The 21,852-nt window shown below is 38.3% G+C and overlaps 3 protein-coding genes across 5 annotated transcripts; 1 reads left to right on the top strand and 2 right to left on the bottom strand.

Moving 5' to 3' along the window:
- Nucleotides 1–1,716: 1,716 nt before the first annotated feature.
- Nucleotides 1,717–3,325, top strand: LOC131805586 (putative nuclease HARBI1). Its single transcript, XM_059128908.1, has 4 exons — nucleotides 1,717–2,085; nucleotides 2,152–2,590; nucleotides 2,675–2,819; nucleotides 2,878–3,325. The coding sequence occupies exons 1-4, from the start codon at nucleotides 1,952–1,954 to the stop codon at nucleotides 3,264–3,266; spliced, it is 1,107 nt and encodes a 368-aa protein (XP_058984891.1). The 5' UTR covers nucleotides 1,717–1,951; the 3' UTR covers nucleotides 3,267–3,325.
- Nucleotides 3,326–3,432: 107 nt separating this feature from the next.
- LOC131805587 (uncharacterized) lies at nucleotides 3,433–4,774 on the bottom strand. Its single transcript, XM_059128909.1, has 3 exons — nucleotides 4,509–4,774; nucleotides 4,269–4,449; nucleotides 3,433–4,205 (listed from the first exon to the last, which is right to left on the bottom strand). Coding segments are annotated over exons 1-3 (798 nt in total). The 5' UTR covers nucleotides 4,511–4,774; the 3' UTR covers nucleotides 3,433–3,590.
- Nucleotides 4,775–8,577: 3,803 nt separating this feature from the next.
- LOC101901372 (E3 ubiquitin-protein ligase Smurf1) lies at nucleotides 8,578–21,186 on the bottom strand. Of its 3 annotated transcripts, none has more exons than XM_005187378.4 (8): nucleotides 20,603–21,186; nucleotides 19,860–20,127; nucleotides 19,567–19,605; nucleotides 12,453–12,689; nucleotides 9,888–12,390; nucleotides 9,632–9,831; nucleotides 9,404–9,567; nucleotides 8,578–9,343 (listed from the first exon to the last, which is right to left on the bottom strand). In XM_005187378.4, exons 2-8 carry the CDS (start codon nucleotides 19,912–19,914, stop codon nucleotides 9,059–9,061), a joined length of 3,483 nt encoding a protein of 1,160 aa, XP_005187435.2. In that variant the 5' UTR covers nucleotides 19,915–20,127; nucleotides 20,603–21,186; the 3' UTR covers nucleotides 8,578–9,058. The 3 variants fall into 3 exon arrangements, with proteins under 3 accessions (XP_005187435.2, XP_058984759.1, XP_011294128.2); XM_059128776.1 differs by having other exon boundaries at nucleotides 20,709–21,186; XM_011295826.3 differs by having other exon boundaries at nucleotides 20,728–21,186.
- Between the last annotated feature and the right edge of the window lie 666 nt (nucleotides 21,187–21,852).

Genomic DNA, 21,852 nt, shown 5'->3' with positions numbered 1-21,852 from the left:
ACAAGTAAAAGAGTATCAGTCAGTTTTGCAGACAGAAGTGTACGCCCAGCATTGAGTTATGATTATTCAAACTGTGGACTATTTATGGGGGAGGTTCCGAAGCAGTTGGCCTATATTGACCAATTCGTATCTGACCTAAGACTGATATTCGGCCCAATTACGGTTGTCGTTACTATAGTCGTCTTCACTTTATGTGCGAGTCGCCCTCGCCGTCGCTTCGATTCAAAAATGGTATTATGGTAAGGCATAGAAGCGACATCGACAGTTTAAAATAAAAGTTGGCAACAATTAAAAAAGCGTTGGCAACACTCCCTTGTTATTGACAAAAAAAGATAATTTTGTTTTGTATTTTGAATTCTAATTTCGACTCTTTCGGAAAAATAAAAAATATAGTGAAAAAAATGAAGATTATAAATGCGTTACATATCTTAAGTTCAAGTGAGGATGAAAAGAAGTGTGTATTAGTAGTGCAGCGGCGAGTGTTAAGGCAACCAACAAACATATTTGCATTGACTGGCTCTTGATTGTGTTGTTCCAAAAGTTTATAACGCTATTCCAAGAGTTCAATAGTTTGTACTTTCCTTGATGACTTTTTACCATTGTTTTTTTCTGGGCGATCGAGAAGTTTCAATAGTAGGTTACATCAGTCTCGTCTTCAGCATTGTCCACTTGCTCATTTTCATGAACTATAACGTCTATTACACTTATGTTTTCCTTATTTTCTATTCCAAGTGCACGACCTGGTGGATTCAATAACTTTTGAAAATGCATTACATTCGCGAAAGACTCCTCCAAAGTCATTTGCTTAAAAATGCCACATCCATTGCTGCTGGTTTCACCCTTGTCGTGCACAAGTTTTTTTTAGTTTAAAATTTTAAATCTTTCCAAACCTAGAAGAATTTTAGAAAACTAACTAATAAAAACATACAAAAATAATTTTCATTTTTACATATTTTTTGCCAGCCATCGGGGTCTCTAATCGCAGGCCCGTTTACATTTAATTTTGTAGCAATGAATTCCCAATCTGAATTAAAATTTGCTGGAACATGACCTTTGGTAAATCCTTTTGCCAAACTTGAATTTTTTTCAATTCGGAAATTAAAATTTCAAGTTGTTTTGCTGTTGTTATTTTCGTGATCAAATATAAAATACAAAATGCTTACAATATCAACGTCGACTAAAAAGTACTATGTCGTCACAATTTTTTACGGCGACAGATATTCTAAAAAATCGACTTCACGTCGACTGTTGTATCGACAATGATAATGGCAACCATTTGTCGCTATCGACAAAAAACGACAACCATAATATCATTATTGTCGCCTCGACTTCATTTTGCGACGCCGACGATAACCGTAATAGGGCCGAATATCAACGTCGACTAAAAAATGCTATGTCGTCACAATTTTTTACGGCGACAGATATTCTCAAAAATCGACTTCACGTCGACTATTGTATCGACAATGATAATGGCAACCATTTGTCGATATCGACAAAAAACGACAACCCTAATATCATTATTGTCGCCTCGACTTAATTTTGCGACGCCGACGATAACCGTAATAGGGCCGATTAATTTTAGAACGTTCCAGATTTGGACTATATCGACTACTTCCTATACTTTATATGAGATATGTCCAAAATCATAAATTTCGATAAATAACATATTCATATCAAATTTCTGGTTAAGAGAAAAATGTAGATATACAGCCCGATTCTGAATACTCCCCGGGAGATTATTCCCGGGGAGATTATTTTTCCCGGGAATAAAATCCTCCTATTCTAAACAAACGGGGAGAATGGTAATAAGGGAGAGAGAATTTCGATTATTCGAAGTCAGCTGTTTTGCGTCAGCTGTTTTGTTTGGCTAACAATTTGCAAATATTTTTATGACTTCAAAAGCATAAAGTGATTAAAAATAAAAAAAGAACTATAAAAAAACAATTTAAAAATGTTTAGTGTTGCGTTTGTGATGCTAGCTGATGCAGAAAACGCTGAAGTGCAGCAGCAGGAGAAAAATATGCAAAGGATAGAAAGGAGAAGGTTACGCGATGCCATCAACCCACTTGAGTTGCCTCAATCTTTGTAAGTACATACATGAATAAACTATTATTAAATTTTATTTATTAACAAGAATCTTACTTTTCAAAGATTTGAAAAATATTATAGGGTAAACAAACCGGCATTCAAGTATCTGTTGGGCGTGTTAACTTCCAACATTCAACCTAAACGTAAGTCATTTGCAGTTTCTCCTGTTGTGAAACTAAGTGCGGCTCTACGCTTCTTTGCGGAAGGCGGGTACCAAACAGGCATAGGAAAAGATTGCGACGTGTCTGTGGCCCAGTGTAGTCTTAGCAAAGTTCTCACGGAAGTCATAAATATATTTGAGAAACATCTCTGCCCAAAATGGATAAGGTTCTGCAGAACGGAAGAGGAGAAACGTAAAATTGCTTTAGCGCTTTATATAAAGCATGGCATTCCGAGCGTTATAGGATGCGTTGACGGAACACATGTCCGCATTATTGCTCCCTCCGCCAATAAGCACTTATATTACAACAGGAAGGGCTACTATAGTTTGAATGTTATGCTGGTAAGTAGTTTCGCTGATTGTTTGTGTTCAAGATATTCATCGGAATGATCAATAATTGATTTTTAACAACAACAAAAATTACAGGTGTGTGATCATGAGTTGAGGATTCAGTACGTGGATGCATCGCATCCTGGGGCGTGCCACGATTCATTCATTTGGAATACCAGCGAGTTGCGAGCCCACCTTGAGGAAGTCTATCGAACAGGCGGTAGTAAATATTGGCTCCTTGGTAAGGTTTTGAATGACAACAGAAAGTATTCACAAATTAATATTTTATTTTTTACTAGGAGATGCAGGGTATTCTCTAGAACCGTGGCTTTTGACCCCTCATAGATGTCCACAGGATGAATCAGTTGAAATTAAATTCAATGAAATCCATTCAAAGTGCCGCAATGTAGTTGAACGCACCAATGGCGTTTTGAAAAATAGATGGAGGTGCATTCTTGGTGCTAGGGAGTTGCACTATTCTCCTGAAAAAGCCGCAAAAATCACAAATGTTTGCTGTGCCTTGCATAATATATGCATTCATTTCAAATGCAATACTGACGTCAACGATGTTGAACATGTTGATAGTATTAGCATACAATATAGTGATAGTGATGTAGTATCCTTGGCCACGCAGCAGTATTTGTCGGTTGCCCAAAATATTAGAAATAATATTGGACATAATCTGTAGTAGATATTCCCCTAAATTTAGACTCAGACACTAATAAACGGCAATCAATCACTTATATATATTGCGACAGCCTAATGTATATTTGTAAATTAAAATAATAAAACATAGGATTAGTTATCACATAGGAATAGCATCACATTTTATTTTAAACAAACTAAAAAACAATTCAAAACAACCAAAAAAAAACTCAATAAAATTCATGTTCAAAAACAAACAAAAAGAAAACACATAAATTCATATTCTAAAACTAAAAACAAAACTAATACTATTTACAGGTACGTTCATATGCACGTTTTCAGTCTGTGTGTATGTGTATATATATATTCAGGTACTTTCTAGATTATTTTTCAGTTCTTCCAGTTCTAAGAGTCGGCGGTTCTTTTCAATTTTATCCTCCACTTCTCTTAGCCGCAATTTTTCCATAATTAAATTGTGCCTTTTCTGCTCTTTTAGTTCTTCCTTTTTGACTTCATAAAGGCGGTCAATAGAACAATACACCTTTTTTGAAATTTGTTGCTGCTCAATCATTGCATCCAACATACGTTTCTGAATGTCTATCTCTTCTGATAGAACGTCGCGAGCGGATGCCTGTGTATTGAAATGCTGGCCACTTATTTTAATTTTTTTCGCCGGCGGCTTTTGCGGAGTGTCTTCATTGCTGTGCACCGCAGGACATTCAGCCTCCTCTCCGTCTGGCTCTAGCAACTCCAGAATTTCATTTGGAAGGCGTTCTGGGTTCTGTATTGTAGAAGTGGAAGATCCTAACCCATACTTGATGGCCACACCTTCCACTGACTCCTTCATGCCAACCAAATCGTATATGGCCTCTTCGTTTGCAGAAAACTTCTGCTCCATGTTGGGGCCTCCACCAGTTCCTCTGGAGTATTTGAGGTTTTGTGCCGCCTTCTGCCGTACATACTTTTTTTGATCGGCCCATACCTGAAAAAGGTTTTGCATTTTTGTCATTTGTGCATTGTACAAATCAAATTTTGTGGTACATACCTTCTTCCACTCGGCAACACTTTTTGATGGTGGCCCGGCAGCATTTAATTCCGCCTCCAAATTGCGCCATACCCGGTTTAGCTCCTCTTTTCCTCCCTTAAACCAACCTCGCGCAATATCGCTATGTAATTGCATAGAGGTAAGCAGAATGTCTAACTGCTTTTTGTTTGTTGTTTTTGACCTGAAAGTAAAAATAAATGTTTTTTTTTTCATTTTTCATGAAAAATTTTAAATACTTACATTTTTTGGCACAACTCGCTTGCAATTTTTTGGCGGAATTATTCCCAAAATTCGTTATCACATTCGCCCTTTTATTGACATTCATAATACCTACTTTTTTCCCGGGGAAGAGTTTCCCATTTTCGAAGTTCATTTAGAATAAGGGAGAAGGGAAAAGGGAAAAAATTCCCCGGGAGATTTTATTTAGAATAGGGGAACAGGGAATAGGGAAAAAATTCCCAGGGAATTGTCATTAAGAATCGGGGTGATAGCAAATTGTAAAGAATCGCCGACTTGTTTCGCAAGTTATGACAGTTATAAGAATTGGAAATTGTGACCCTTTGTGGTTGAGGTACCAGAAGGTGTTGGCAGATATATATCATCTTTACAATTGATTTTATGTTAGGAAAATTTTTGGATTAGTGAAACTTAAAGAGAGTTGGATGTTTATTTCGCCTTCTTTGAGCTTTTTGTTTTTCAAAATCTTGAATTCTATGTATGATCTCTACCATCTTTATAACAGATCTTGTGTTTATGGAAATATGGAGGTGTACCAAGTCTGAATGGACTCGGATGTTCATTTTATGACCTTCATGGATACTCAAAATGTTGATCCATGGTGGGGAGGTACCAAAATGAGTGGACCGATATATCCCATCTTCACACCAGACCTTGAGTTAATAAAAATATTGTGATGTGTGTAATTTGAAGAGAACCGGATGCTTATTTTCGATTTTATGATCGTTTTGGTTATTTAAGACTTTGACCCTTGTGGGGGAGGCACCAGAAGGAATGATCCGATCTCTATCATCTTTATAACATATCTTGTATTGATGGATATATTGAGATGTGCCAAGTCTTAATGGAAACTGATGTTAATTTCGTGTTTTATGAGCTTTTCATGAATATTCAAAATTTTGACCCTTTGTAGCGGAGATACCAGAAGGAGTGGACCAATATGTTCCATCTTCACACCAGACCGTGGGTTAATAAAAATATTGTGATGTGTGTAATTTGAAGACAATCGGACACATACATCACATTTTATAAGAGTTACAATTAATCAAAATGTTGAGCCTTTGTGGGGGAGGTACTTGATGGACCGATATTGTCAATTTTAGCACCTGATCTAGCACTGATGCAAATATTAGGATTTGCAAAGTTAGAACAAAATCGGATTATCCTTTCTCTTTCTGTGCAGTAAATTATTTTCTTTGAAAATGTTGACATTTTGTGTGGCAGGTACCAGAAGGAATGGAGCGATATTGCCCCTCTCCGAACTCGTTCTAAGTTTGACAATAATATTACGATGTACCATGTTTGGATCATATCGGATACTCCCTTCGTGCGCATCAGTCAGCCAAACAGACAGACAGACGGACATCTCTAGATCGACTCCAAATGTCCTGAAACGGATTGAGTCCAAAGAGACATAGGGTCTAAAAGCGTTATTTCCATGAGGCATGTTTTGACCCTATCTAGCCATATGGCGGAGGGTATACAAATAAATAGAAATCATCACAGATTACTATAGGTCCATAAGGGTCATGACTTCCAACTAGAGTGGCGACGACACCGATTACTGCTAGCTCTTTGAAACTGAAACAGTCCAACATTATTTCTGCCACATTTTAACTCTCTTCATTGTGAGACACATGCCTAAGGTTGAGTAAAGTATGCACGATATGTCTTCATTTTTCCGATACAGAAGTAGCTAAAGTGGCCAATGATTGCAAAATTTCAGTTCGAAAAAATTTAATTAAAATATGTCCATATTGCTATTATTCTTGTGATTTTAAGTTTTTTTTCTTGTGAAAAAGATATGTGTGTATGTATATTTTTTCGTTTCTTTTGTTTTATTAGTTGGTAAAATAGTATATAATGTTGGATGTTATGTATAACATAAATTAAAGTATTATTTTGTGGGTAAAGTGCTGGTGTTTTTTTATTTTGTTAAATTTATATGAAAAGCCTAATCCTACGTTTTTTTCCTATAGAACATATTCATAATATGTGTGTATGTGTAAGTATTTAAATCTGTGGTGTTATTTACAAAATGTTATTGGAAATATTCAAATGAAATTCAGAAATGACATAATCTTTCAAATGTTTTTTTTTTCTTGATTGCATTTATTGAAAATACTATTGCATACAAATTGTTTTGCGATATGTTGCGAATGTTTCAACATTCACATTCGTATTCATACATATGATATGAAAAAAGGTAGAGAGTGAAATAATAATGATAATATACTTAAGGAGGAGGGGTCAGCAAATTTACAATGAAACGAAATCTCAGAATTTTTAGTACAAAAACAAAAACCTGTTCCCATTTTCTACTACTAGTCAAAAAAAAAAAAAAACAATTTGTGCTAAGATCGATTTTCATTTTCATAAGTAATATTTGAAATTTTGCATACTGGCAGATTGAATTGAATTAAACTGAACTGTGTTCCTGTACATAATATATTTATATACAGGGTGAAAGGAAAAAACTGCAACCAACTTCAGACTGCTGTCATTTCTAAGCCACTCGTCCAACAGCTGTTAAAATTATTCCAATGACAGCTCATTATATTGTTTACAAGTGTACAAAAAAGGGTTTTTTTGAGAATTTTCAAAAAAAAAAAAAGTTATTCGCGATGGAAAAAGTTATGGCGTGATTGTGTGATTTCTCTATATTTGGCTGGAAAACCACAAGGGGCTATCGTTAGAGCACTCCAGCATTTAAATGTGAATAAATCATTTGTGTCTCGTACCAAAGCTCGTTACCGTGATACTGGGTAGCGTAGCCCGACGTCAAGGAAGTGGACGAAAGAAAACAGCAACATCAGCAGAAATTGTTCGAAAAGTAAAGAAGCGACTTGATCGAAACCCACGACGCAGTGGCCGAAAAATGGCTCGTGAGCTCAACATATCGTAATATTCCATTCGGAAAATATTAAAAAATAAGCTCGGGATAAAATTCCAAAAAGTGCAAGAATTTACACCGCAACAGCAACAGAAAAAAAATAGACCCAAAAGAGGTAAAGAATTGCTTCGCTTGACCGAAAGTGGTGAACTGCCGAATTTGGGTTTCTCCAATGAGAAAACATTCGTTGTCCAGCAGTTTGTAAACAAACAAAATAATCCGCTCGTGTTTACTTGCCAAAGAGGTCAGCTGAAAATGTGCACCTTCGGTTGGCCACCAGAACTCAAGCGCGGACCATGGTGATGGTGTGGGGGCGCCATAACAACCGATGGTCGCTTTCCGCTTGTATTAATCGACCATGGCATCAGAATAAATGCCGAATATTATCGCGAAAATTTGCTGGAGGGTGTATAAAAGCCTTGGGCACGCAAACATTTTGGCCGCAAACCTTGGACATTCCAACAGGACTCAGCAGCATCGCACTCAGCAGGCGCCCCCCAAGAATGGGTACAAAATGAGGTTCCTAGCTCCATTTCCAGCCCACAATGGCCACCAAAATCTCCGTATACCAATCCGTTGGACTATTGTGTCTGGAGTATTTTGGAAAGAAAGGTTGGCACTAAAACATACCAAAGTGTCGATCACCTCAAGCAAGCGCCTCGCCGGGAATGGCCCAAAAAAGCGCAGAGCAACGTTCGGGCAGTGTGTGACGGTCTCATTGGCCGTTTGAAGGCCATAATTCATGCCAATGGTGACCAATTCGAACAAATCTAAATTTATTCTAAAATTTGATGCTATTTCCGACATATTTTGCTTTAATTCAATAACATTGAAAAAACAAAATCTAAAAATTATGGCGTTTGACTTTGTTGCAGTTTTTTTTTATTATTTCACCCTGTAGTATGTATATCAAAAAGAATATTGGAGATTTGTGTTTCAGTTTTTTTTTTTGCATACATAATACAATCAATACGTAATAATTATGTTTTGCTTTTTGTTTAATATTTTAACTAATATCACTTGAATAAATACACTTTTTGTTTGTAATAAATCTAATTATGAATTGAGAAATTATTATTCAGATTGTGGTGGTGTAGTGTGTCTGTTGTGTTCTGCGCGCACACACTTTCCCTAAACACCATTGCAATACTAGAACTATAAATATATGTTTTTTCGGTCCGTCCGTCCTTTCTACTTTTGATCATCCTCGTCGTCTTCTGTTTATTGTGTGTGTGTGTGTTCCGAATATGCGAATAAAGAATCTAAGTAGTTGCAAATATCATTCTTAATATGTCAAAAAGAATTTATTTATTACCTATATACAACATACAAATGAATAGATGTATGTATGCTTCTTGGAGAATTTGTTTAATTTGTTATTGTTTTTTCTTTTTTGTTGTTGTTTTTTTTTCTTTGCTTTTTCTATTGTTGCTTGGCTACAGCATTGGCTCTTTGCATTGCCAATCCACATTTTGTTTATGTTAAAAATCAATTCATCTTGTCTTATTTGCAATATCCTCTGGGGGTTCTCTATTTTTGTTCGTCGTTGGATTTCATCTTCCTCACCTTCTTCATCATCTTTATCCTCATCATCATCACATACTTAGAATTAGAATTAGAAAAACAAAAAATACACAAAAAAAAATAGATAAACACAAAATTATTCCACAGCAAATCCACAGGTCTCCTCCACGGCTTGGGTGAGTTTATCGTACAACAATTGATAGTTTTCGTAGGGGGGCAAGTCGATGCGATTGAAACATGTGTGAGCCTTGGGCAGGTTTTGTGTGGGTACATCTGAGGTCAGATGTATTGTGAATAGCCTGGGACCCACAGCCCCTGTTGATCCCTGCAGGGCCCGGAATCCTTGTAGGGGAACCCTGGAAGAGCCCGTTACAAATTGTAAGAGCCTTGCACGCATTTCCGAGCTATACGATTCCACCGCCTGCAAAAGAAAACGCATTTCAAAACCCAATTCCACCTACCACTCGGCCAAACAACTCACCTGCCAGAACCAAACAACTTGTGGTGTTTCCGGGGTACAATGTTTCAGTCGGGTATTGTTGCGCCAATCGTTAACATCTATGCTTGAAATGCCACCAATAACCAATTCCAGTTCTCGTTCATCAAATGGACGCAATAAATGATTGGGTATCAATTCACAAAAGCCTAGGCGAAAGCAGACAACAACACATTAAGGACCCCTTGTAAACATCATCATCATGACACTCACCTTTTTGTAATGCTAAAAATTGCTGTTCTATACCGCGCATAAATCTATAATTTACATACAGCTTAACATATTCCCGTTTGTTGTCTTCGGTAACTGGTATCGAGGCTCCAGAGGGTTTGAGTTCGTGTACCACCAAGGCACCAAAGCTGTTATTTTCCACGCTGAATGTCGACTCGATGACATTGGTAATGTTATTTTCCCTGCAATCGGAAATCAAGTAAAAAAAGATATATAATCAAATCGTCCATTTACTTACAACATCCAGGTCAAACTACGATGCAGTTCCGGATCGACTCCCTCAATATCACTAAGTGTTATTGGTTTATTAAGCAGTTGCTTGTAGAAGGGCGTGGTGAAGCCACCGTCCAAGCAATGGCCATGGAATACAGCTATGCCCAAAATACGGCCAACAAAATGAAAATAGGATAAATGATCGGGATTGACGCCCGAGTCGGGATTTATTTGCAATGTGTAGTGGTCATCGCGACTGTATTGGAACAGACCGTATTGGGGATTGAGCATTTCGCGTGACAATAGGTGAAGCCATTCACGCGCCACACCGCCATAGTCGAGGCCTTCCTCGCCCTTGAACTTCACCATCAATCGTTTGCGCATATCCTTGGGACGCATTTTCATGATCAGTCTGTAACTCTCTTCGAATATCTCGCTGCGAGATACTTCCAAACGGCAGTGACCCGATTGAGGCTGCAGTGCCTGCAGCTCTGTGCGCAAGGCGCGTAGCTTTCCAACCAAGTCTCGTCGGTATTTGGGCAGCAGATCGGCACCTTCCAGCAGGCCCTGTGGCAGATCTGCCGGCACAGCACGGCCCTCGGGTATACGGATGTGGGGAGCACCATTTGCCGTCGTCACGGCACTACTGGCAACGCCGCTCGTCGCACTTCCGGCCAGAGGATGTGATGCAGCCGGCGATAAATGTTGAATAATACTGCCATTGCCAGAACCAGCACTCGAATTGGCGGCGGCGGGTGAAGCTATATTCCCTGAATTGTTGCTGTTGGCCGATGTACTGGAGGCGTTGCCGGGCGCTACCACCCCTCTTCGTATCAACTGTAGAATGTTGCCATTCAAACGCGGATCCGTGAATTGTGTGGTGCGATTATTATGATCTACAAAATACACACGACCCGATGCAGTCTTTCTCTGCTCCCAGCCACTTGGCAGGGGGCCGATAGCATCCAGGGTCAAATTATCCGTGTGGAAATCTCGAGGAATACGAGGATCATGCCACGTGGAAATGGCAGTGGGTATGTGATAGAAATACACCTGACCCTGTTGGGTGATGCGCATTTCATAGCCGGGGGGCAAATCCATAAATGGCCTCCCGCTCTGTTGCGAGCTGGCTGCAGCAATTCCGGGATGACGCATAGCACTGCTGCTGCTGCTGTTGTTCGAGCGTGAGCTTCTCGAACCGCGTCGACGGGCGGAGTCGTCCACATTTCGCGATGACCTCCGTTGTGAACGTTGCGAACTGGCATTGGGAACAGCCGAGGCAGATGATGTGGGAGTGCATTGGCTGCCACCACTTCCTCGGGGCGTTTCACCCCTCTCCCGGGTGTTGTTTATGTGATTTGTGGATGCATTTGGAGGTGTTGCAACACTAATACTTGTGTTTGGATTAGCTGATGATGACGACGATGTATTGGCATTGGGACTTTGTACATTGCAGCCGTTGCCTCCACTGCCATTGCTGGCGCTCTTGTTGCCATTGCCATTCGTTATGGGACTTTGTCGGGGAGTGACATTCAGATTATCGCCCTCATTGGCATTCCAATTGGGTGGTGTGGCGTGGTGAGAAGAAGATTGAGGCTGGGCCGATTGGGCCATCACCACACCGTTGCAAGAAGATGAGTTGCCATTGGTTAGATTCTGGGCTGTTTGTATTTGGTTTTGCACCACCCCCCGTTGAGGCGTTGTTGTGTTCGCAGACTCCACATTGTTGTGACCATTGGACAGTAATGTGGGAGCTGGAGCTCCATGCTTTGGTGTTTTGGCCTGTTGGCTCGTGTCGTCTCGAGAAACGGCATGATTGTGTCGTGGTGTCTGTGGCCCCGAATTAGAACTTAAATGTGCGCTAGTGTTGTGGTCGCTGCTATTGTTTGTGCTGCTGCTGCCGCCGCCCATGGGTGGTGAAGGTGTTGTTGTTTGATGTTGTCGACTACTCTTCTTGTTGCCGGGCGTCGCAATTGATGACACAGATTGTGGCGTGGCTTCTGGAGTATTCTCTACCCTGGTGGGACTACAGTTTTCTTTGCCTCCCACATTTCCCACCGATGGCATGGACAATATTTCAGTTGAATGTCGTCGTTCATCGTTCTCCCGAGCGCTGCGATTATTGTGGCCATTCAATAAGTTGGTGCATGTCGTGGAACGGGTGGGACCAACCGGATGATGGGCCGATGCCGTTCCCCCCGTGCCATTTTGTGCCGCAGTACGATGGTGGGGCGTTTGATGCTGCTGTGTTGCTGTATGTTTGCTCGGCCTATCCCACTGGGTCGTTTTAGTGGTGTGATTAACATAGTAGACACGCCCATTACCGGTGCGACGCTCTTCCCAACCCTCAGGCAGACTATCCTCGGACGAGTCATCCTCTGATGGTCCACGAACATCACCGCCTGGGCCGACAATGGCCAAGGGATTGCCGCTGCATGGCCCATCCTTTGAGAGAAACGCTATAATTATCTGGCCGCGTACCATTTCATCGTCATCCGTTGAAAATTTGCCCAAATCCAAACGTTGGACTGAAAGCAAAAGAGAAAAAAAAATAAATCAATTTTTAAAGTTCGCACAGTGTCACACTTACATCCAGCTCCTTTTAAACGTTGTATCGTTTCCGATGGTATGCGCACACATCCGAGAAATCCGCTGCTTTTGTGAATCTTTCGTTGATTCCATACCGTTATTGTTATGGAATCGTTGCGACCCAAAAACAAGTCGTAATGGGCATTCCATTTTGGATCTAATGTCGATTTACTGATATCCGTTGAGTAAACCTGTCCAGTACCATCAACTTGAACCTTTGCGAAAGGGTCAGGGAGGCCTTGAATTGAATTAAAAAAAAAGAAGTCGGTGAAAATATCGAAATGAATTATTTTTAGGCAGGTTACAAATTATAGGAGGAAAAGAAAAACAGTTACTTTTTCAACCAACATTTTGACGATTTAAGGGGGAGTGATCTGCCATATCTCATTTTCTCCCCAGATTTTGTGTTTGTAGAGGCATTGAGATGCGTGAAGTATGAAAATGCATATTTCGCATTTTATGAGTGTTCAGTGTTCCAGAAGGAATGGGACAGTATCTCATTTTCCCATCAGATGTGTTGATAAAAACATTAAAATGTGGGAAATTTGAAAAGAATCCGATGCTTATTTTGCGAACCACAAGTGGTTATCGTTAGAGCACTCCAGCATTTAAATTTGAATAAGTCTGTTGTGTCTCGTACCATCGCTCGTTACCGTGATACGGTAGCGTAGACCGACGTCAAGGAAGTTTACGGACGTGGACGGAAGAAAACAGCAACATCAGCTGAAATGGTTCGAAAAATAAAGAAGCGACTTGATCAAAACCCGAGTCGCAGTGGCCGAATAATGGCTCGTGAGCTGAAAATATCGCAATATTCCATTCAGCAAATGTTGAAAAATGAGCTTTTGAATTTCCAAAAAGTGCAACAACTTACACCGCAACAGAAAAAAATAGACTCAAAAGAGCTAAAGAGTTGCTTAGTGGTGAACTGCCGAATTTGGTTTTATCCGATGGCAAAACATTTGTTGTCCAGCAGTTTGTAAACAAACAAAATGATCCGCTCGTGTTTACTTGCCAAAGAGGTCAGTTAAAAATGTGCACGTTCGGTTGACCACCAGAACTCAAGCGCCGGCCATGGTAACAGCCGATGGTCGCTCTCCGCTTGTATTAATCGACTGTGGCATCAGAATAAATGCCGAATATTATCGCGAAAATATTCTGGAGGGTGTATTAAAGCCTTGGGCACTCAAACATTTTGGACGCAGACCTTGGACATTCCAACAGGACTCAGCACTATCGCAATCAGCACGCGCCACCCAAGAATGGTTACAAAATGAGGTTCTTCGCTTCATTTCCAGCGCACAATGGCCACCAAAATCTCCGGATACCAACCGGACTATTGTATCTGGAGTATTTTGGAAAGCAAGGTTGGCACTAAAAAATACCAAAGTGTCGATCACCTCAAGCAAGCGCTTCGCCGGAAATGGGCCAAAATACCGCAGAGCAACATTCGGCCTGCGTGTGACGGTTTCATTGGCTGTTTGAAGGCCATAATTCGTCCCAAAGGTGACCAATTCGAACAAATCTAAACTTATTCTAAAATTTGATGCTATTTCCGAAATTTTTGCTTTCATTCAATAAAATTCCAAAAAAAAAAAATGTGAAATTTGTTGCAGTTTTTTTATCTCATCCTGGCTACAGAGTGTAGCCATATGGTGGAGGGTATAAAAAGAACATATCCCTACCTTTTCCTGAAGACTACAACTTATCGAAGTAACTTCCATGTTAGAATTGGAATAAAAAAACCCGCCGATCAAAACTGAAACAACAACATTCGATCTTCTTATATCCATTAATAAAATAATATATTTTTAATATATTTTTTGTTTGTATACAATATAAAGAATAACAAAAGATTTCCCGCTAATGTTTGCCTTTGGCAAAACTCGGGTAAAATACCCACGAAAAATCCCCAGAATCTGTTGGTCCTTATCTGTTGACAAGACAAGTGTAGATCCCCCTGCTAGAGACATTAAACAAAAGCTAAGATTCGTATAAAAGACACATCGCCGTGTAGATTATTATCAGTCTAAGAAAAGGTGCAGAAGAAGAAGTAACAAAAAAAAAAAAAGACAACACATCTACTGGAATCTCAAAAATGTTGGGCAAACAATTAATTGGATTTTTACTACTCGTCGTTTTGGCTTTGGCCAGTTTAAGTAGAGCAGAACCCTATGTGGATCATGGATACAATCGGAGACCAAATCAGAGGCCCATACCAATTCCTACAACACCACCGTTTAATCCCCATGCCAGGACTTGGTGAATTCGATTAGAGGAACAAAGGCAATTCAAACACTGCTCTATAAATAAATAAATAAATATTTGAAAAAAAATAGATGATTTTTAATGCCTTATTTTATCATGGGAAATCAGTTGCATTCAACATGCACATGCACCGTCATCACAATCAAATTGACCCGCTCCTCCTCGAAAAAAGAAAAAAATTTTATTTGCAACGAATCACAAGAAACTCCAGCAAAGGCATTTGCTTGCCACAAAACTGGGTCAAATGCATACGAACGGCAAATTAAGTTCAAAATCAATTTCAATTCCCTTAATTAATAGACAGCGCATTAAAAGCAAAGGCACACACGCAGCCTAGAACAAGACGATGAAGATTTAAATAGCGTGGTGGCGGCGGTACAACACATTTTGCTATGACGCATTCGTTGGCGGTCGGTTTTGGCAAAATGGCAAACATAAACATTTGTAAACCCTGCTTTCTATTGATTGATATAAGCAGTTAAGCCCTCCCCGCCACAAACTCACACACACACACGCACAGTATTTATCAGTATGAATTTGCTGCGATAGGAGGAAATGAAGCAAAAAGTATCAGTGAAGCTATTTGCAAATTGTTTTTTTTTTGTTCTTTTCAATTTAGCAAACTGATAACTGAATTGATGGCACCGGAAAATAGGTTGCTAAAAATAAGAAACTGTTGATGAGCACTGGCGGGATCATTTCAAATTGTCAAAAAATGATTCAGAATTCTTTTGCAAAAAAAACTGCGAGGAATGTGTTCCAAAATAATTACCACGATCATTAATGTTTGAATGGATGTAATGATATCAATAATGCGTTTTTAAACTGAATAATGCCGGTTTTGTACTTCACTTGGAGATCTAATCGATGCAGAATGACAACGTTTAGGACATTTGGATACCGTGGAATGTATTATGAAAGGATAGAAGGAAAAAAATAAACCATCAATGGATACAGCCAAAAATTACAAGACATACCGACCCAAAATGTAAACGAAACAAGTAAAATAGTGTCAGTCGGTTTTGCCGACAGATGTACAGGATGACATTAAAAAACTGCAACCAAATTCAGACTGCTGTATTAAAGCCTTGGGTACGCAAACATTTTGGCCGCAGACCTTGGACATTCCAACAGGTCTCAACAACATCGCACTCACCACGCGCCACCCAAGAATAGTTACAAAATGTTGTTCTTCGCTTCATTTCCAGCGCACAATTGTCACCAAAATCTCCGGATACCAATCCGTTGGACTATTGTGGCTGGAGCATTTTGGAAACCAAGGTTTTTTCAAAATCTTAAACCCATGTGGGGGAGGTACCGGAAGAAATGGTCCGATCTCTACCATTTCTATAACAGATCTTGTGTTGATGGAAATATTGAGATGTACCAAGTCTGAATATAGTCGGATGTTCATTTCGTGTTTTATGAGCTTCATGGATATTCAAAAATTTGACGCTTTGTGGGGAAGGTACCAGAAGCAGTGAACTGATATATTCCATTTTCACACCAGACCTTGGGTTAGTAAAAATATTGAGATGTGTGTAATTTGAAGAGAACCAGATGCTTATTTCGGCTTTTATGATCGTTTTTGCTATTCAAAACTTTTACCCTTTGTGTGGGAGGTACCAGAAGGAATGGTCCGATCTATACCACCTTTATAACAGATCTTGTGTTGATGGAAATATTGAGATGTGTCAAGTCTGAATGGAATCGGATATTAATTTCGTTTTTTATGAGCTTCATGAATATTCAAAATTTTGAGCCTTTGTGGGGGAGGTACCAGAAGGAGTGGACCGATATATTCCATCTTCACACCAAACCTTACGTTAATAAAAATATTGTGATGTGTATAATTTGAGAACAATCGGACTCTTACATCACATTTTATGAGAGTTGTAATTATTCAAAGTGTTGACCCTTTGTGGGGGAGGTGACTGCTAGAGTGGACCGATATTGTCCATTTTCGCACCTGACCTAGCACTGATGAAAATGTTAGGATTCGCAAAGTTGGAGCAAAATCGGATTATCCCTTCTCTTTTTGTGCAGTAAATGATTTTCTTTGAAAATTTTGACATTTTGTGGAGGAGATACCAGAAGGAGTGGACCAATACATTCCATTTTCGCACCAGACCTTGGGTTAATAAAATTATTGGGATGTGTGCAATTTAAAGACAATCGGACTATTACATCACATTTTATAAATGTTATAATTATTCAAAATGTTGACCCTATGTGTGGCAGATACTTTATTGAGTGGACCGATATTGTCCATTTTCGCATCAGACCATGCAATTATGCAAATATTAGGATGTACAAAGTTGGAGCCAAATCGAATTAACCTTTCTCTTTCTGTCCAGTTAATTATTTTCTTCGAAAATGTTGACATTTTGTGAGGGAGGTACCAGAAGAAGTGGACCGATATTGCCCATTTCCCAACTCGATCTAAGCTTGATAAAAATATTACGATGTAGATCGATTTCAAATGTCCTGAAACGGTCCAAAGAGACCTATAGACAGCTCTTATTTCGATTATATATACCCTCTCTAGCCATATGGCTGAGGGTAAAAAAGGGCAATATTAAAACGGTGTTTGGTAAGCCACAGGTGGTTTTTGATCATCAAAATTAGAACATGTCTCAATGGACAACATTTCCTAGACATCACCACCCATTAACAAATATATGTAGGTACATTCTGCTTGGCATTTGCTTTTATAAACTAACTTTATTTATTGTTATTAAAATACATTACCACAAACACATCTCCCATGCCCAATATAAACACCATTTATTGCGGCTTATTTATATAAAAAAAATTACACGCAAGTGTTGAACAAAACAAAACAAAAAAAAACAGAAAATAAATTAATAACGCTTGAATGACTGCGATTTCCAGCAGCTAGCACTTTTACCGGAAATAAAAAAAAAAAAAAAACAAAAAAATATTTCCAAATTTTTATTTCAGCTTGAAAAATGTGCTATAATTTTTAAAATAGCTAAAATTCTTTGGAGAGATTTACTCGCTTACATAATGGCCAAATGTTAGAAATGTTTTGGAATAAAAAAAACAAGCCAAATTTAATAGAAACTGCAAAAGGAATTTCTATTGCCATTTATAAACTCGAACATTTTAATGCCCAACAATGGTGTGAAGTTCGAAAGGGAAATTGAATTGAACGTAATGGTTGCTTGATTTCTACATACCGACTTTTGGAAATGGCATAACAAAAACCACATCAACAACAACGACAACAAAAAGCAGTTGTGTTAAAATAAATAGCAAAAAATTGCGCTTCTTTGGAAAATAACGAAAAAAAATTAATGAGTATTAGTCAGTTTTGTGTTTTTTTTTTCGAAAATGTTGAACTTTTGTTCGGAAGGTACCAGTAACAGTGGACCGTTGTATTTCATCTTCGCAATTCATACGAAATTATTAGGGTATGCAAAGTTTAACTTATTCCCAATTTTATGCCAACAATTGTTCAATCAAAATGTAAACCTTTTGTGGGGGAGATAAAAGAAAGAGTGGACCGATATCGTTAAATTTTATAGCAGACCTAGCACTACTACAAATATAAGGAACCACAAAGTTTTAATAAAATAATAGTTATGCGAGCGGTGCCAGAAGGTGTAAACCAATATTGTCCATCTTTAAACTCGATCTAAGTTAGATAATAACATTGCTATGTACCAAGTTCGAACAAAAGAAAATGCTCCCTTTGAGAGTTATCGTGCGCACTAGCCAGACAGACGGATACTGCTAAATCGGCTCTAAATGTCCTAAAACGTATTTCGTCCAAGAAAAGCTGGGGTCTAAAGTCGTTATATTGATGAGGCACGTTTTGGTCGTATCAAATGATATATAAGGTATCTCTGTACCCTGGTGACTGAGGGTATATCTTTCTAGGTCAATTTCAAATGGGGGCAGAAAAAGCTCATTGGACGCGAAATGTCATTGAATTTCTGTTTTATGATCACAGCTGCCGAAAGACGGAATATACACGTTAGGATCCTATACCTTGGGACTTTCACATTTTGCCACTATCGCCATACATTCTATGTTGGAAACTACCTCTAGTGATATAGGTCTGTGACGAACAGAATGGCGTATGTTATATGAACAATAACCTATACTACTTCCTTTGTTTCATATAAATTGTTTTTGGTTTCCATGTTGAGGAGATTGGATGGAGGCTCACACCCCTGTCATGATACAGAAAAGCGCGGTCCTACCCTGCAGCAGCATGAGGCAACGTAGACCATTTTCACATTTTGCCACTATCGCCATACATTCTATGTTGGAAAGTAGGTCTGTGACGAACAGAATGGCGTATGTTATATGAACGCTGCTAATACCCTACGCTAATTCCTTCGATCCATGTAAATTGTTTTCGGTTGAGTTTCCATGTTGAGGAGACTGGATGGAGGCTCACCCCCTGTCATGACTCAGAAAAGCGCGGTCCTACCCTGCAGCAGCATGAGGTCGCTTTTCGAAATGTACCGACTTGCTGCATTCGGTTCATGTTACCGGATAATACCTGCGGTGTATGACGTCTGGAAAAACCGAACAAACGTGGCCTGCTTTTAGTATGGAAATGTGGTTTCGATTTTACATACTTAGTTGAATTCTATCACAGTGTGGTGCTTTATATAAAATGCAATAAAAGGACTTTCAAGGTATTCAATTAGACAACGGAAAACAAATTTGAAATCTAAAATAGCTTTCTTGTTCCTGTATTTATGTTATGTTAAATTCTTCTCCCTCTGAGATGTTTATCTGTTATGGACTGTATAAAAGATCGAATAAATAAAATCTTTGCAATGAAAGCTTCAAAATGTTATACTTACGAAATAAGTCTTTTCGAACCAAATTTCTCGCACACAAGACTGTAAGAGAAAATAAAATTATATTTTATTCAGCTTTTTTTAATAAACAACTTATTTTTATGAAAAGTAATAATATTTCTTTGAGGATTTCCAATTAGCTTACGATCTCATCTCAAATGTTGTGTAAAGCACAAAGAATTTATTTGTTCAGATGAATGAATAGATAATTGGAATTTCCCAAAAAATAGGGTACTAACAAGCTACCCAGTTATATTTTTTACTATTATTGACTGAAAACATTAGAGTGGACTTACTTGTTATACGTATTTTGTGTGCTCCATTGCGTCGCGGATATTCCAATTTATTCATAATTTAAAAACAAAATAATACAAATTTATACACCAAACTAATAATAGATATTATGACGAGTTGAATTTAAACATTTTTATAAACAATTCTCTTCACGTTGGCCCATTAGTTTCCATTCGATTCCATATTTTTGTTGTTGTTAGCGATTTTTTTTATTGCCTACTTTTTATGCTACTGGATTTTGTTGATATGGACAAATATCTGGGAGATGAACTACAAAAAATAATAATGAGCAAATATTTTATGAAACGCGCTAAAACAGTATTATTTATATTTTGCTAAACTAGTGCCCTTTCTGAAGTTCTTGCCGATTGTTTTTGGCGGAAATGGAAAATAAACTTTCTAAAACCTGCAATTCTCCCTATTTCCTGGGCGGGTCTGGTTTAAGCAGCCGCCCTGTACATTATTGTTTACAATCGTTTTAAGCCATCAAATTAAGATAATTAAAAAAAGGTTACAACTACTATGTTTTTCTCCAGAAATCACAATAATATCCTGTTCCCTTTTGCTCACAGCTCTGGGCATTTGCATTCATTTGCACCACGAAACCTAACCTTCTTCCTCATTTTCATTTGTAGGACTTCTTTCAAGTGCACAAACTTCATGCCACTAATTGTCTCGTTGTAACCTTTGATCGTCTTTCGAGATTAGTGAGTGGTTAATATAACAACTTCTTTGGTGCCACTACCTTTATTAAATGCATATTGAAATATTATTAGTATTATTTCTTCATTTTTTGTTGTCGTAATTCTCTTTTGCACTATAATTATTGCATTTTTTTCTCCTCTTCTCACATGCACAACATTCACATACACCAGCCAGCCAGCCTCACACAGCCAACGATTTTTTCCACTTGGTTCAATTTCTTTTGCAAACAATTCACGCCTTAATTCCAAAATAATGCCAATGCGTTTGGCTTTCAAAAAAGAAAAAAAAACTGTGCGACTTTTATTTCGACCGACCGATTTTTTAGTGCAAAAGCACTCGAAGAAACATTTGTTGTTCCTTGAGCAATATTATTATTATTTTTTATATTTTTCTGTCTGCTTTTAGACGAACGATTTAGATGACCACCACGATATCACGACGACAGTTTGAACACAACATTTTCCATCGATTGCCGTGCATTTGCGAGAATATTTTTTTCTTGAGAGACGTGAACACAGGGGCTTTTCGCTTACGACAATAATATTAATTAATTAATTAAAGTGTTAATAAAAATTGTAAAAATTGTTAATGCGTTCAACCAAAAACTTCCGCCATATTGAAATAACAATTTGACAAGTAAATTCATTTGACAAACTAAACAAAAGTGTACCATACGCTGCGCAACATCACATCGTAAATTGTTAGAAGGAGTTCACATTCCTCGATATAATTTTATAATTTAAATTTATAATTTAAATCCATTTGTTTTACAAAATACTCCCCACAGGCTTCTTAAAAAATGTAAAATTTTAAGGAAAAATACAAAAATATGGTTGATGTGCAGTTTAAGGATTAGGTGCCGGTATCCGGATGACAAATATGTTCTTTTTTTTCCTTGAGGAAGCCCATACGTGCCAAAATTAAAGCCCCAACTTTTTTTCGCCTTTTATTATTATGGGCATAAGAGTTTCACATGCCTGCTAAACTAATTGTAAGCGCATAAAGGTGAAAATACATAAAACGCTTTTCTGATTGACTTAAGTCATCGGATGGCTTCTTCGGAAAAGAACAAAGAAGCCTAGGACCAAAATCGAACTAAGTCAACCTAAAACTCCTTTGTTATAAAAACCACGATTGTACAAACTGTCAAACCGATTTTGGAATTGAAAATGTTAAGAAAAATCATTGAAATTTGTAAAAATTGTTGAAAAATGCATGCAATGGACGTACAAAATATTTCACCATGGTGGGAGTTTGAATATTTTTATACGGTATGTCGAACTTTAGGTA

The sequence above is a fragment of the Musca domestica genome, unplaced genomic scaffold (genome assembly GCF_030504385.1).
Source record: "Musca domestica strain aabys unplaced genomic scaffold, Musca_domestica.polishedcontigs.V.1.1 58, whole genome shotgun sequence".
Classification (NCBI taxonomy): Eukaryota; Metazoa; Arthropoda; class Insecta; order Diptera; family Muscidae; genus Musca; species Musca domestica.
The sequence above is the reverse complement of the archived record's forward strand: the minus strand, read 5'-3'. Positions and strand labels throughout refer to the sequence as shown.

Excerpts from the sequence above, each read along its gene's own strand:
- LOC131805586 (XM_059128908.1), top strand. The coding sequence starts at position 1,952 with ATGTTTAGTGTTGCGTTTGTGATGCTAGCTGATGCAGAAAACGCTGAA. Across the intron at positions 2,086-2,151 it reads CTTGAGTTGCCTCAATCTTT|ATTTGAAAAATATTATAGGG; the intron begins GTAAGTACATAC and ends TACTTTTCAAAG. Across the intron at positions 2,820-2,877 it reads TAGTAAATATTGGCTCCTTG|GAGATGCAGGGTATTCTCTA; the intron begins GTAAGGTTTTGA and ends ATTTTTTACTAG.
- LOC131805587 (XM_059128909.1), bottom strand. Across the intron at positions 4,206-4,268 it reads GTGTTGCCGAGTGGAAGAAG|GTATGGGCCGATCAAAAAAA; the intron begins GTATGTACCACA and ends AACCTTTTTCAG.
- LOC101901372 (XM_005187378.4), bottom strand. The coding sequence starts at position 19,914 with ATGAATAAATTGGAATATCCGCGACGCAATGGAGCACACAAAATACGT. Across the intron at positions 12,391-12,452 it reads ACGTTTAAAAGGAGCTGGAT|TCCAACGTTTGGATTTGGGC; the intron begins GTAAGTGTGACA and ends TTTTGCTTTCAG. Across the intron at positions 9,344-9,403 it reads AAGTTGTTTGGTTCTGGCAG|GCGGTGGAATCGTATAGCTC; the intron begins GTGAGTTGTTTG and ends TTTCTTTTGCAG.